Source organism: Gouania willdenowi, chromosome 16 (assembly GCF_900634775.1).
Source record: "Gouania willdenowi chromosome 16, fGouWil2.1, whole genome shotgun sequence".
NCBI lineage: Eukaryota > Metazoa > Chordata > Actinopteri > Blenniiformes > Gobiesocidae > Gouania > Gouania willdenowi.
The window spans coordinates 24,112,878-24,128,882 of NC_041059.1; the positions used below are offsets into that span (position 1 = coordinate 24,112,878).

The following is a 16,005-nucleotide window of genomic DNA, read 5'->3' on the forward strand; positions in this document are numbered from 1 at the left end:
ATTACAAAAAACAACTATACACACATTTTAAAGAATCTAATTTTGTAAATAAGTGGAATGAAACAGTATTTAGTCCCTCCTGAATAGATTTATTTCTATAGTTTTTGTCATTTCCAGGCACTTTCGCCTGGTTTGGAACCAAGACTGACCTTTGTATTTTCAGTTCATGTTCTAATTAAGATCATTTCATTATCATTATTACGATTATCATTTTAAACTAAAAATAATAATTCATTATAAACCCCCATATATTTTAATGCTTTTATTTATACATTATCCACACTCTCCAGTACCCCCTGTAATGCCATCGCGTACCCCCATTTGAGAAACACTGTTCCATATGAAGAATGTATTGTTACTTCAAAAAAAGAAACATTCTAAATCTGCTGATATTTATGTTTCAGACAATATTTAATGGCTCATTTGCATTACAGTTTTTTTTTTAATACATTTTAAATGCATTTTAGATCTAATTTAATCTTGTCTGTATGGCAGTACATTTATGAAGCCATACCATTCTAGAAGCCAGCAGAGAGTTAAGGTTGAATTAAAACACACAAGGTTCCTGCTGCTTAACAGAAGGTTTTCCTTGCCACCATGATGAATTCATGTTGGGTGTGGATACATATATATGTGTGTATCCATAAAATGAAGAGTCCGTCCTTAAGACTGCTCTACTGTAAAGTGTCTTGAGATACCATTGGTTATGATTTGGCGCTATACAAATAAAAGATTGATTGATTGAAATGTTATCACAATTTTACCACACTAGATATTTAGCACGTAAAAGTTGCATTTACTTGTGTGTATATATATATATATATATATATACGTATATATAAATATATATATATATTCCATGGTGTGATTAAGGATTGGGGTTGGATGACAGACAGTTCACAATAACCGTACGATAATGGTTTTCACAATAAAGATACTTTAGAAAGAGAAAAAAAATGTTGCAGGTGTTGTTATATTACTACTCAATAGTAATATAACATGGAAATACATGAATAGAACCAATTTTTCCTATTTTAAGTACAATAAGTGCTGCTCTGTGAATAGAACGAAAAAACATTCATCCATCCATCTATTGTCTGACCTGCTTGGTCCTGTTTTCCAGGGTCGCGGGGGTTTGTCGGTGCCTATCTCCCTCCATCACAGGGTAACACACAGACAGACAACCAGTCACACTCACCTTCACTCCAATCAACCTAACAGTCATGTTTTTGGATTGTGGGAGGAAGCCCACGCAGCACGGGGAGAACATGCAAACTCTGCACAGAAATTACCCACGTGCTTGAACCCAGGACCTTCTTGCTGTGAGGCGGACATGCTAAACACTAAGCCACCATGTGCTCAACGGAAAAACTGACACAATTCATTAAAAAAAAAAAACCAAATCATGTCATGACATTCATCTGTGCATCAACTTTACACACTTTTTTTAAAACACCAAACTGGAACAGTCTATGGGCTATATGCACAGTGAGACCTGACGTATTTCCGGTTGAAAATAAGACAGATGAAGTATTTCCTGTTCCCGCTTTTGGACAGTCAAAACAGTGGAGAAGTGAGCCGTCACACTTTTGAAAAGTGTTTTTTTACAGTTTCGTTTTATTGTGCCTGTTTGTGTGGTTGTGTCTACACAATGACATCCAAAAGGACAAAGTTTACCTTCCAAACAAGAGGAGTAACACATCAAGATATTACTGTTGCATTCCTAGGTGTACAGCTTCAGCTAGATGTAGTTCTGCTTTGAGTTTTTTTACGTTCCCATAAGAGGATGAGCTGCAAAAAAAAGTGGATCATCAACATCCAGAGATAAACCCTAACCCTAATAATTACTCCCTTCCTGCACCTCGTCCTGGTGTTTGGGAGTGAAGAGAGGGACTAGACTTTCACTCTGAGGACCCTGAGGAGGAAATGGATGTACCATGTCCTGACCACGACTACTGCTCATCTGCTGAGCTGGGTGCATTGGACTTAGCCGGGTTAAGTTAGCCCTCAGTGTTATAGAGGAAGTCTGGGCAGAGAACGCCACGCTCCGGAGACAGATGGAGGAGATGGATCAGGAACAAGTTTGGCTTGGAACGGTTTACTGCTTCAGATGAGGACATTAGGTTTTATCCAAGGTAAGAAATGCTATCAAATCATAGCTGTAGCTATTAAAGTAGCATTAGCGCCTAGCTAAACATAAAACAAGAGGAGCAACTCTGAATAAATGGGAAAAACAGTTCGTCAGTGAAATGCCAGTAACTTATGCAAATGTATAAGAGGTTCGCTGCTATTTACTGCTGTTGTTGAGTTGCGTGACATTATTATTGAAAACTATAGTGATTTGTTGTAATACAGTAGGGTTAGGAACCGGATATACTTTCACGGTCTTCACTCAAACATGGAAGTGAAGCGTGCATATAGCCCATACAGACCAGATTTAAGATATGGACATGTTCATTTTCAACAATATAACGTGTCTACATTCTCTGGCAGCAACTGAGTCCTTTAGTCATTGACCATTTCTCCCACAGTTGAAAAGACACGCTCGCTTGGGACAAATGTAGCAGAGATGGAAAGGATTGCGATACAACTCTACCATTTGCCATAGATCTTGTGACTTTTTAATATCGCAATATTTTGTTTATCAATAGGGTGTACAGTTTTTTTATTTTTTAAAAGAAAGACCAAAAAGCACAATTTGATCCTGAGGATTTAAGTTTAATTATGACACCACATCAAAATAAAAATTTCCAACAGATATGGAATTTTTAATTCCATCCATATACATGCATAGCAACAACGTTTTAAGAAACATGTTCTCCCATAATCAGGACATTGGAATGATCATTTTACATCAGTACCCCACCAACCTCCCACCCATTGTGTTTGTCAGCAATAAACTTAATTCTTGTACAGCTTCCTTTTTTCCCCAATGGGGTTTACAAATAATTATATGCACAGTCCCCATGTCATAATACTGCTTTTAGTAATGTTCCCTCATTTACAAAGTATTGCATTGAGAGCAAATTTCAAAAAGGGAGACCAAAGTGTATCATCAAACAGAAATACGAGTACTATACAAGAATGCTGCCATCCTCATGAAAACATCCACATCCGAGTTGAAGAAAAGAGACAGAGACAAACAGCCACATATGTATGCAAAGCCATGTGTATATGCCAAAATGTGAGGTGTAGGGTTGTGCCCGATTATCACCCGTCAATGTATTTTTTCACTTTTTTTTTTTTTTAAGGCTCACAAGTCATCCTTAACTTTTGGGCATATACAGAAACTGGAACAGCAAATAAGAATACACAAGTGCCTCAGTAGCTATTTTTAGTGCCTAAAATGGATCTCATCTTTGTCTTGTCTATTGTTTCATTGAGCTTACATTACAGTGTAAACAATATGTGTGCTACACAAGAATGACTATACAATAACATTACAAACAACTCTGATATAAATTTCATTTGGAATTTAAATTAGGATCACTACTTCTAATAATACTGATTGTAAAATAAATTAAAGTGAAAGTGGCACCATCTTGATTTTTTTTTAACCAATGGTTTTGCATTTTTAAGTCATAAAACAATGAAAGAAGAAGCTTCTCTTGATTGTCCACGAGCAGTGTTCAGCACTGCATGATGCACTATTCCAGACACAACAGTGTACCAAAACAAGGAGAAAAGTCTGAACAGGGAAAAGGTTCGAGAGGAGGAGACGAAGGTTTCCTATTCTTTTTATTTTATTTTACATGCTCCGCAGCATGTGATGAACAGTAAAACTTCTTATGGGTAATAAAGTTTGAAAGGTTGTTGAACTGGATATCACACAGGCGGCAGTACTTTCCACTTCCAGAGCCGTTCACGCCTTTAGTGGCAGTGGGGGCCGCCTCCTCGTTGGGGGACTTAGAGGAAGGCAACGTGTTCTCATTGGTGTCGGCCTGGTTTTCAGCGTTCCACGTTGGTGAGGGGTTTGGGACTTGGCTGTCGAGCTGGGACTGGTTCTCCTGCTGTGGCGGGGCTGTGCTTGAACGCTCCTCAGGTTTGTGACCTCCGTTGACGATAACCATGCTGCGGTTCTTGGGCAGGATGGAGAGGGGTTCCTTGTTGGGGTGAGGGCAGCCATTAGCGGCAGGTTGCGAGGTCTGCTCTCTGGTGACTCCAGCCTCCCCTCCTCCATTGATACCCTGCTCCTGGTCACCACTTTCTCCCTGCACCCCCTGTCCTCCACTCACGTAATCAGTTGACTTAATGCCAAAATATGGTGTTATTTGCTCAGAAACCTTTACCTTCTTTATTGCTCCAGGGTAGAGGCAATGGGGCAGAAACATATTCTTGTTCTCCTCTTTTGATGGAATGAGTTGGGGCTCTGTAAAAGGCTTGAGAGCAGGAATTGGCCCCAGGTGAGGTGGGTACATGCCCCCATTCTGTACCACCACCTTCCCATTAGGATTCTTCTCACATTTACCAGGGCTCTTATCGTAGACGTCTTCAGGGTTAGTATTGCCTTCACTCTTGACATCTGGAAACATGGCTGACTCCATGTTGGTACTCTCGTGGTTTTGTTGCTGCTGTTGAGGCTGATGTTGTTGCTGCTGAGCAGCTGCAGTGGCAGCAATAGTTGCTGGGCAAAAGTTCTGTTTGTGCGCCAGGTAGTTCTCCACTTTGTTAAAACTGATCTTGCACACTGCACATTCGTGATAGTCCAAAAGTCTTTTGGGAGAGCTACATGACTTGTCGGAGGCTGGCGAACATTTTTTGCTGAGATCGATGGGAGCATCCAGCTCCTGCTGCTCGCCTGTGCTGCATTTCTGCGCTAGAACAGGTTTAGTGACAGTGAGAGATGCTTCCAGGTGTTTGGGTACCATACTTGGGAAGATATCACAGCGGGGGTGGAAGCGATCAGTGAGGCTATCTACAGCTTCCTGTGACGTACAAGGATTCATAGGAGGGACCCCAAGAAAACCAGGCTGACCCATTGAGGGCCTTTGATGCTCCTGATCAGGAAGACACATCTCATACATCTTCCTACGCTTGCGGGTCCTCATGGTTCTCTGCATTGGGGGTACCTTATTGGTGGACATGCGCTTCATTGGAGGATCGTGACGCGTGGCGCAATAGTACTGCTTGTGAACCATGAAGGTCTCATGACGACTGAAGGTGATGTTGCAGGCCTCGCAGGTTGTCTTGTTCGGGTCATTGTCACTCTCCACCAAACCCGTGGTGGGAGGTTTGCCCTCAATCTGTTTGCCATTAAGCCTCTCCTCTGTCCCAGTCGGGGTGGACACTTTCTTGACCTGTCCCCCAAGTTCCTTATCAGGCCCTTTGGCCCCAGCATGGATCATGTCCAAAACGCTGGAGTTCAGACAGGCAGACTGCATGAGGTGGCTGTCGGCCTCTGATGGGTGGCAGCCGGCCAGCATGCTGACGGAGGTGTGGCCACTGTTTGGGCTCACCGCCTCAGGGATCTTATCTGAGAGAGCAGAAAAGTCCGGAGACTTGGTCATGTGTTGCCAGCGACTGTTACAGTAGTGCTTTTTGTGGACCAAATAGTTGTCCAGGTTGCTGAATGTGATATTGCATTCAAAACAGGTGGCCCCTTTAGGCATGAGAGGACTGTAGATGACTGGGGGGTAGTTGTTGCCACCGTGGCGTAGCCTCCGATGAACAAGCTCTGACATTTTAGCCAGTATCTCTGAAGCCTGTGGGACCACTGAAATGTCTTGGGAGAAAGCAAATTGAGACAAGAAGGGGCCCATGGGAAATGTAGGCATGTTATGTTGCACAGGGGACGAGGCCAGACGAGGGCTGGAGGGCTCAGACTTAATTCTGGTGTAGGAAAAACTAGCTTTGCTGCCTGGGTGGTTGTCTCCCTTCTGAACAGACAGAAGAGGTTTCTTCTCAGTTTTCTCTGTCTCTGTGTCTGTGCTGGTCTCCTTGTTGAGGGCCCCTTTGGGACTTCCCAGCAGAGTGTCCTTTCTGTTGGCCAGCTCGGTGCGGGCCTGCTGCTGCTGCTGCTGCAGGCTTTCCTCTGGCCCCCTGGGGGAATGCTCGGTGCCGTCGCCTTCCCTGTGAAGTTTGCTGCCGTGCCCATGTAAGTCCTGATGCTGTAAGAGTTCCCTGTGGTTCTGGAAGCTGATATGGCAGTGATTGCATCTGAAGGCAGCCTGTGACAGGTGAGACATGATGTGATGCTGGAATGTAATAAGAGAATCTGCCGTGTAGTTACAGATTGTGCATTTCAAGCTGGTGCCAGGAGGGAGGCTCTCTTCCATTTTGACACCTGCAAGGGAGATAAAAGGGGAAAATGCTCAGAATCTCGCCTTCCACTTCTCCTTTTGAGTTAACTGTAAAAGCCATCAAAAGCTCATCTATTGTGCCAAGCTTATTCCCACCCACATTTTTTTCTCTCTTATTGATAAACTGTCAAACTCTTCAGCTGACAGCCAGATATTTCTATTTCGTTTTACAAACACTCATTCTTTCCCTTTGTAGAAAAGTGCTTACACAATACCTCTCGCTTTTGAAAGGGTCAAAGTAGACGTCAAAAGGAGGAATAAATTGTTCATACTGAATACGTTATTAGAGAAATTAAAAACATGTATTCAGCTTCAGCATTTCTTGTATCCTCACTCACCACTGTGTGCGGTGCCTAAGTGTATTTCCAGGGCCCGAGCCCCAGAGAAGGTTTTATTGCACCCTGGGAAGGGGCAAATATTCTGCGTCTGATGGGGTCCATTCTCATTCTCTTCCACCACCGTCTCGGGCTCCCTCTGCCGCCCGCTGCAGTAGTACATGAGATGAGCCTGCAGGTTCCTCTCACTTCGAAACCAGATTCCACAAGCCTTGCAAGGAAAGATGTCCTCTGGAGAAACACAGAGAGGGACACTGGATGAGATATCAGGGTACAAACTTTCCTAAGGTTATTTTCACAGTTGCCTACATGTATGGAGATAAAGAGCTTGTGGATGTGCTTTAACATACACACTTTCAAAGAGACTTTCCTTTTAAAGCCTGCATTATAAGGCTTTGCTCCCAAATCCATTGCTACCAGTGGGTTAGCGCCCTTTCTCAAGGGCATAAAAGAACACTGGACCATTTGCTTACAGAAGCCTCCCTGTGGAGCTGAACCCAGATAGCCTTCTCTAAGTAAACAAACACACTATTTGCATGAGGTGTGTATTTTGCAATTAACTTGTTACTTTGAGCATTTGTGTGTTGATGTGAACCTAAAACTTGAAGGTCAGTGGTTCTTATCACCTGTGCAAGGACTCATCTGGGTTAATCTACACTCGGCTGAGACAACACTAGTAAGCAGGTGACGGAGTGCAGGCTGTGTGTGTGTGTGTGTGTGTGTACACTCACTGTTGACGATAGCAGTGGGCAGGATGGAGGCCATGGCCGCCTGCTGAGGCAGGAGCTGGATGCTGTCCAGCAGCCTGGCTGGGTACATGCCCTCACTGAGAGGCATGTGGTTCACCGCCTGCAGACGGGAGTCAAAGTCCACAGCGAACGCCACCAGCTCCTCGCCCTCCATCATGTTCTTAGTGGTGGTGCACCATAGTTGGCCACCTGGACAAAACAGATAGAACAGACTTTTAAGTAGCTGCTGGGAGAGATGCGAGCCATTAGCTGTGTGTATATGAAACAGTTATCTTGCACAATGGGAAACAAACTTTTTAAAGACTCTTCCATGGTTTTACTCCATAAAGTGAAGCTAAGGGAGTAAATGATGCTTAGGTAATAGGTAATGTTGCAATATCTACATTTGTTGTGAGCAGCACTATGCTAATGACCTGCTCATCAGTATGTTAGCATAGTTTCATCTGAACAGTTATCTCTACACTTAAAAAATATTACCTCAACCAAGGAGGTAATATTTTCACCAGCTTTTTTGTTTGTCAGCAAGATTATGTTAAAAGTACCAGTAATTAAAACATTTTTACAACATTTTAACCAAAGATAGACCTTACAATGGGGAAAATTCATTTTCAAATTTAACTGGATTAATCTACTGATTCTCGATCAGAATTAAAAATTCAAAAAATCCCTATCTTTAAATACTGGCAAAATTTCAAAAAATCATATCTCGATTCATATTTGACAAATCATTTTTACATTTTACTCAGTTTTGTCAGGTTGGTTTGTCAATTACCCCACATGGTTTCATCCAATGCATTTCATTGCATTTTTTGGAAAATAAATGGGGGTGCACTGCCCAAACATTTGGACCTACTGTATGGTTATTAAGCCTTTAAAGTGTGAATGATCATGGGTCCATGATCAGGATCACTGATCCAGATAACTTTAACTATCGGGCAAAGAGCATATAAGTAATCAGGCTGACCCTGAAATGTCTCGACTTTGACTCTACTACTACTAGCTAGTGTAGCTAAAAAATCGCTAACAAGCCCTGGGTAGCTAACTACGACCAGCCGTTGGCCGAACATTTTTTTAGGAAACACGGTTTTGGACTACTAGAGGATAAGTATTGGCAAGGATGTTGCAATACCATACGTATCACGATACTTGGGTCACGATACAATATTATCATTACATATTGTGATATTCTACCCAGTTAATATCAAAATTAAACGTAGAGATGAAAAATCAAGTTGCTGTATATGTTCATCAGAAGATATTGATCATTCAGAGGACAAATTGAGTCAAACCTATTTACTTCAAAACATCCTATTTATTATATATTATTAGTGTATTTGCACATTTTTACTGAAAAAAGAAAATGCAGTGTTGCATAAATAAAGTGCCAGTTGTCAGTTTAAACACTGAATTGAACAAATCATATAAAAATAAAATCCCTGTGCAATGTCTCCAGCAGTAGAAAACACAAGTAGAAAAATATTGATTAAATATCAGGAAAAAAATGTAAATTAAAAATCAATTAAAAAAAAAAAAAAAAACATTTCAAATCGGCACCCAAAAAATCGCGATATATCATGAAATCGTTTTTTTTTCCCACACCCCTACTAGATGACACCTAATAGAGAAAAGTCGCTTTTTTGCAAAACGCAGATGTGAAGGTTTGCATTGTGCAGAACATCATGAGCTACAGTAACAGGTAACATGGAAAAAGCAACCATGTCCTTAGATTCAACAAATTCATTTTGAGTTTTCTTTACCAAATGCCATACCTTTAAAATGTAAATATTCATTAGAATTGTATAAAAAGCTCACAGGTTGAAAAGATGAATAAAGGGTTGTCTGGCTTTTTTTGACAGTGTAACTAAATATTTGGTATGTCTAGTAACATTCAGATTTTTCACTGAGCTTTTAGCAGCATTTTCCACCTTAATGGTCAAAGTCAACTCTAAACTGGGTAAATGACAGGAGAGTGGAATCGTTCTGTTGGGTTTTTTCTAAAGGTTCACAAACAACACTGCATTGTTAATGACAATCTTATGATTAGAAAATCATTTTGTGTTTGATCGCTTGTGGGCACTGGCCTTTTCACTTTGGTTGATTAACCTTAAATTAAGATTAAAAGTAATGTCCTTGGTTTTTTTTAAAGCTACTGGTGCTCTAAAAGCAGAGCTGAGGTAAACTGTATGTGGGAGTGCTGTTGTCAGCCAAAACACTAGGGCAGGTCCATCTTGTTATTAGATTGTTGTGTTTTGGGATTAAGCATTCCTCTGAAATCTTCTGAACATATTCATTAAGTCAGAGGAACGGCGGGTGGAGGGGTGCACGAGGAAAGAAGGAGGGGGGAGAGAAGGAGAGTGAAGGTTTTAGCTTAGATAATATTTATCTCAGCACATGACAGGCTTTTCAGCTGCACTTCATTTTCCATTGAAGAGATTAAAGTTTTTAATATGACTATTTACAGAAATCTGGCTGGGGAGATAACAACAAACTATGATACGCTCCCGCTAAATGGCAGAATTAGGACATTGTTTCTGAGGAAAGCTGGACAATTAATTAAAGCGCGCTGTTAGCTTTCAAAGATGTGCAAACATACCGACAGAGCATCAGGCTGAGAGGGGGACATGTGATGTGAGCCCCGGCTGATGAGGAACAAAAGAGAGAGTCCTATGGAGAGGTGTGAAGGCAAGGGGACGCTGCTAAAAAAGCGCATGTGCAACACTGATTACTCATGTTTACACAAACGCTCTGAATCACCAGGTCTAAAACCAACCTGTGGACCATGTCAAGGTTCTCAGTGGAAAAATGATCCTTTTCTGCTTCTTGGACAAAGTCAACACATGTTTTACACCTCAGACATTTCCACATATTGTTGACCAATGTGGATTTCAAATCTAAATAAAAAGAGTTAAATACTATGGCTGAAATCCCAGCCAGAGGGGAAAGTAACAGAATACAAGTAGAATGAACTACGACGGGCCCGCGGATTGTCTCTGCGCAGGATAGCACGTACCACGTTCCCAAGAATTCAGTCCCTGGCCCCGTGGCACATACGGAGTAATGGGCCCCATTAATATATTTATATGTGTCAGTGATTAGGTACCACCAACTGTTGCAATATTTAACTCACAAATAAACGAGAAAATGACTTTAATGGGAATTGCCGAAAAAAGGAGGGTCAAATTGTTCGAGGCATAATCGTAATCTACGTTGAATTACCTTTGAAACTATATATCACACGACTATATCCCCTTAAATTTAGAAATTACCAGAAATGGGAGTGGGCCCTCGGGCCCCATTTCAAAAAAAGGGCTCCATATTCATTCATAAAGTGTTCACACCAAACTGCATTCCGATCTAACAAGAACTAACAGAGGAGTAGCCATTTGCCCCATGACACGTACGTGACAATGGGCCCCATTTATATATTGGTGTGTGCCAATGATTCGATACCACCAACCATCCCAATATTTGACTCGCAAATAAATGAGAAATCGACTTTCGTTTTTTTTTTTTCTTTTGAGGCCCCAAAGTCGGGCTCAGAGTGTCGATACGTACACATCCATAGATTATAGCTATCAAATTTCAGCCCAATCCATTTACGAATAACAGAGGAGTAGTGATTTTAACTCGTGTCAACAAGAAGGAGAAGAAGAAGAAGAACAAAAACAAGAAAAACAACAAAGTGAGGGGGCGTTTTGAGTCCAGTAGCTCAGCCTAAAAATTAGACCTGCACAATTGTGTCAAAGGAGTGAATTTGTACTAAAATATTCCATCTTCAAAGTACAATTTGTGCAGAGACTTACCCGCTACAATTCTGTGTGTATGTGTGTGTGTGTGTGTGTGTGTGTGAGCTGCCTGAGCACCACTTTTAAGAGCTGTCCCTATCTGTTGGCCAATCTGCTGAGACGAGGCACACTTCATGCTGCTCCACTTCTTCGTTTTGATTCTGTCATAGCCCACACTGCCTGGAGAGGCCCTTTGAATTTTTATCACCTAATTAAAATAACAAAATCCTATCCACTGTCTGCCCAACTTACCATCAAGGTAGATACAAACTGCCCCTGACAATAGCAGGGAATATATCTCTGAAAAAAGGACCTAAAGTTCAAACTTCAGCAAGTATCTCTTAGTACAGACACACTCATCTTACAAAGGAGTTTATGAACCTGCTGGTGTCGCACAGATACCAATCAGACTTGTTTCTCTCTTGGATCAATCAAAGATACTGTACACTCTCCTCAGCTGAAACCAAGCACATTATGTGGCGTCTAGTGGAAATGTTTTACTGCACTGTGATGGCAGGAATATGCACTCGGACTGTTTCCCTGCAGCCAACACTACTACACATCCATCTGTTGTGGGTGAGAGGAGAGTTTTAGAAGAGCATGTCCCAGTATTACTGAGCTGCACTAAACAGTGAGAGATGTGAATATCAATGATATCATTTTTCACAGCGTCTTATAGTTCTGTGGACACTATTACAACAATATTGTACACCAATTTGTATTAATGTAGCAGAACAAAATTATACATTTTTACTGAAGAGCAACCAAAATGACTATAGAATGATACTGTAATTTGATGCAGATGTGGGCAGCTGGGGGTCCAAGGGCCACATATGGCCTTAAGTCTAATTTTGTGTGCCCCTAAAAAAAAATGTATAAAATAAATACATAAATCAGCATAAATACAAAAATATAATCTAAAAACACACATGACAACAAAAATACATCAAATTATAGAAAAATATAGAAAACCGCAATGAAAATTCACAAAATGACCAAAAACACAAAAAAACAACAAAAACACAATAAATAACATAAACACATGAAAAACAAAATTGTTATATCCTGTAATAATGCTCAGATTAGTCATTATTGTAAATGCTGGCATGAATGTTGATAATGTGGCCTCTGAATCAGACAAGCACATTTGTGTAGCCCCCGCTGTGATAAAAGTTGCTCATCATTGATTTAACCACGTATTATATATGTTTTCATGATATTTTCTAATATTTTGAAACATTCTTCCATTGTATTCTCGTCGCAACTTTGACAATATGATTACAACTACCTGTGATGAAAAGATAAATTAGTAATAACGAAGAAGATTGATGTAAATTGAGAGATTTAAGTGTTGGGGATTGAATCAATGGTCTATTTCTGCTGTTTACTTATCATTTTACATGTTTGAAATAAAGACAGGAATGGGGTGCATTTAGATGAAGTGTACATTTTAAAAAGTCATTGAATTATTTACACTTAAACCAACAATTCTACATCAAATCTAAGGAGCCAGGTTACTGGTTAGTGAGCACGAATGATGAGAGATAATGACGCTGTCCTGTATAAGATCTAATAAGTTTCATCTTTGAAATGCTGAATAAAAATATTTTCTTTACTCAGAACATAATTTGTGATTTACAGACAAACCGTTACTGCTTTTCTACAGAAGTACACAAAAAAAGAAACATTTTAAAGTAATTCAATCTGTATTTGGCTTCAATGTATTCTCTATTTTATTGGTATAAGAAATGCATGTATTGTATTCACAGAACCATCTATAATAGGCTGGAATGCGTTGTGTACATGCTTAACTGTGCAGCCATAACAAGTGCTCACAAAGAAGTGCATACTGTATGCATAAATTAACGCACCCATACATATATGTATCAGCGGAACATGGGTGTATGGACACATGCATACTAACGACGGTGCAGATACATGTCATCTTTATGCAAACATGCAGATGCAAAGCTTTGAAATGTGGCTGCATTGATGTGGCAGGTGGACAGCAGACAAAACAACTATTTCCATCAAGGATTCATCATTCCTGCTTTTTCTCTCCATGACAGGTGATTGAAATCAGTGAAACACAGGTTAGAAACTGATGACAACTGTGCAGATGAGAGGGTGGTACTTTTGTGCACGTGTGTGTGTGTGTGTGTGTGTGTGGGTCAAGTATGTGTAAAAGAGCAAAAGCATAAAGTGGGTAAAAGGCTGGGAGAAGTGCAGCCTGTGATTTGCACTTGTTTGCCTGCTAACTGTCTGCAGTGTGAGCTGCCTTTGTGCAGTGGCCAATGCAGTTGGAATGAAGGCTATTGTCTAAATCCTCCTGCAGAGCACCTGATAAAAGAATAAAGAACTATGACATATTCTAAAAACAATGGAGGAATTAAGGGGAGACAATAGGCCAGCTGCCTCATTAAAACAATCAAAAACGGCATCCTGTACGTAGTCCAGATAATTAAAAACCACTGCTTCCTCCTCCAGTCTCTCAGCAGCACATCATGCACTGCTCAGTGAGGCCCTGAGACTGTGTGGCTGCGCTGGCTCAACGCCCTCGTCCCTCGCTTCTCTTTGATTAATGCTTTATTTGAACGTGCGGTTGAAGATGAACACATGAAGGAATTCATGAAACAAAATTATAAAGCAGACCCTCTCGCTCTCTATAAGCACTCCTAAACTAATCAAACGTCTCAGGATAAATCACAGGGGGCTCGAGGGCGGCGGCCGTCCCCCTCCCCTTTGCCTAAAGCCCAGAGAGATTTCAAAGTGCAGGCATCACAGGGCATTTTTTAATTTTCTCACTTTAAATGACTTTAGGAGCAAACGGATGTGTACAGTATCTGTGTACGTATGGGGGGGGGGGGGGGGGGGGGGTAAGGCCATGCAGGGGAATGGAGTTGCAGATATTTGAGCTTTGCTTTTTTTCTCTACTCGCGCCATGCAAACCACCAGCACCAGCACCGAGCTGCGTATCTTAATGAAGCTGCAAACAAATCTCGCACGCCTCTCATGCAAAAGCTGAGAGAGAACAAAGCCTCAGAAATAACAGAAGGGCTCGGATAATTAAACTGGCCTGAAGACAGGTATTCAAATGTTGGTGTGTAAACAGCACAACTCTTTAATAGTTGAGCTGTAAAATGCGTAGTTAAGCACATCAGCACTTGCCTCTCCCATCTGTCCAAACACATTATTGCTGCAGAGGCCATTACTGGAGTACAGTCCCATTGCACCACAGCCACCTATTATGGGAGGGATGGGAATGGGCCTCGTGAGAGCACCAACTATGGCCCGTTGGCATTATCTCAAACATCATAAGGTCACGTTTTAAAAAGTGTGCCTGCAGTTTGCAGTAATGGCTAAGCTTTGATCCATTAGAGGCCGTTTACTTCCCTACAGCCTAACAAGGAGTTAAACTAGAATATCTCATCTCATTTTCATTTAGTTTTAGTATTTTGCCCGAGCATCATGTGCCATTGTCCTTATCTTAATTCTGTGTGTGTGTGTCTGTGTGTGTGACGTTGTTGGGGTTTCTTGTGGATTGTTTAGGTGGGGTATATTTTAATCTATGTAAAGTTTTAATGATGTAAAGCACTTTGAATCATATTGTATACATGAAAAGCGCTCTCTAAGTAAAGTTTGATTTGATGTTTGAACACAACATAGTTTAACTCAAAATGTATTTATTTATTTAGACAGGACAATGCGCAGCATTAATGAACATTTAAAGAGTAAAATATGCATGAGATATAAGCCGGAGTTAGCAAGAATGCTAACTTTCGTCCCCAATTTAGTCATCAGTATGTATTTTCAATTATCATTGATCCACCTAGTATTGGATGGTATTAATGTTTGTGATCACACAAAGGCATATTGGATGTGATCAATGTGTATGATCACAAGATCTAATTGGACTTCATCCCATATGACACAAATATTTAGTCATTGTAATTGTTTAGGTTTCATGATTTATTTTATTATTATTATCATTATTTTATTATTTTTTTATATCATTTTTGTTCACATGTATTTTTTTAATGAGTCAAAAAAATCTCATTATTGTCACTTAAAACATGTGGTCGACAGAAACTTGTGGCCATCTAAATTACTTTAGTCGACTAAATCTGTCACAGATAAAATATGGAACAGAATTTTTTTTTAAATATTTAATTATCAGTGATCAACCTGGTATTGGATGGTATTAATGTTTGTGATCACACATTGACAGATTTGACGTGATCAATCTGTAAGATCACATGATCACAAGTTCTCACTGGACTTCATCCCATGTGATGCAATAGTTGAGTTTTTATTATTTTATTACATTTTGATATAGTTTTTGTTCTTAGTGATATAAGTCTTGTTATTGTCAGCTAAAAAATGTAGTAGACTAAAGCAATGACAGAAACTTGTTGTCATGCTGAACATAATTTAAATCCTCCTTTCTGTCCATTGGCTGGTCCTAATTGTGACGTGTCCAAAGCCACAGACAGGCCTGTAATTAAAGCTATAGAAAGTGTTATTAACCCTCTTCTTCTCATCTAACAAAGCCATTGGGAGAGGAAAACAATACACAACAATCTCATCAACTCCACACAAAGCTGCTGATAATATGACATATATATATATATATATATATATATATATATATATATATATATACACACACACATGTGTATTGGCATCTCGCTAAAACCAAACAAACCCTGCTTGTGTTCACAGATAAATATGATGTTTATTGTGGTTAATGGCACATAAACACATTATGATGACTCATGGCTGTCAGAGCTGAAGTAAAGCAAAGTAAAGTAAGGCAAACAGGAGGAGGAACATTTCA

At 40.3% G+C, this 16,005-nt stretch overlaps 2 protein-coding genes across 5 annotated transcripts in view; one reads left to right on the forward strand and one right to left on the reverse strand.

The window, feature by feature from the left end:
- The window catches only part of LOC114477553 (uncharacterized), a 41,479-nt gene extending 38,309 nt beyond the window's left edge, over positions 1–3,170 (forward strand). Inside the window, exon 12 of the mRNA XM_028469915.1 lies at positions 1,124–3,170. The gene's annotated coding sequence lies outside the window, so the exon portion shown is untranslated. The remainder of the gene's footprint in view (positions 1–1,123) is intronic.
- A 77-nt stretch (positions 3,171–3,247) lies between these two features.
- zfpm2a (zinc finger protein, FOG family member 2a) overlaps positions 3,248–16,005 on the reverse strand; it is a 184,731-nt gene continuing 171,973 nt past the window's right edge. For all 4 annotated transcript variants that reach the window (XM_028469912.1, XM_028469913.1, XM_028469911.1 and 1 more), the window contains 3 exons: positions 7,366–7,572; positions 6,638–6,865; positions 3,248–6,283 (listed from right to left, as the gene is read on the reverse strand). In XM_028469912.1, the coding sequence (XP_028325713.1) occupies positions 3,744–6,283; positions 6,638–6,865; positions 7,366–7,572 (2,975 nt within the window). In that variant the 3' untranslated portion in view covers positions 3,248–3,743. The remainder of the gene's footprint in view (positions 6,284–6,637; positions 6,866–7,365; positions 7,573–16,005) is intronic.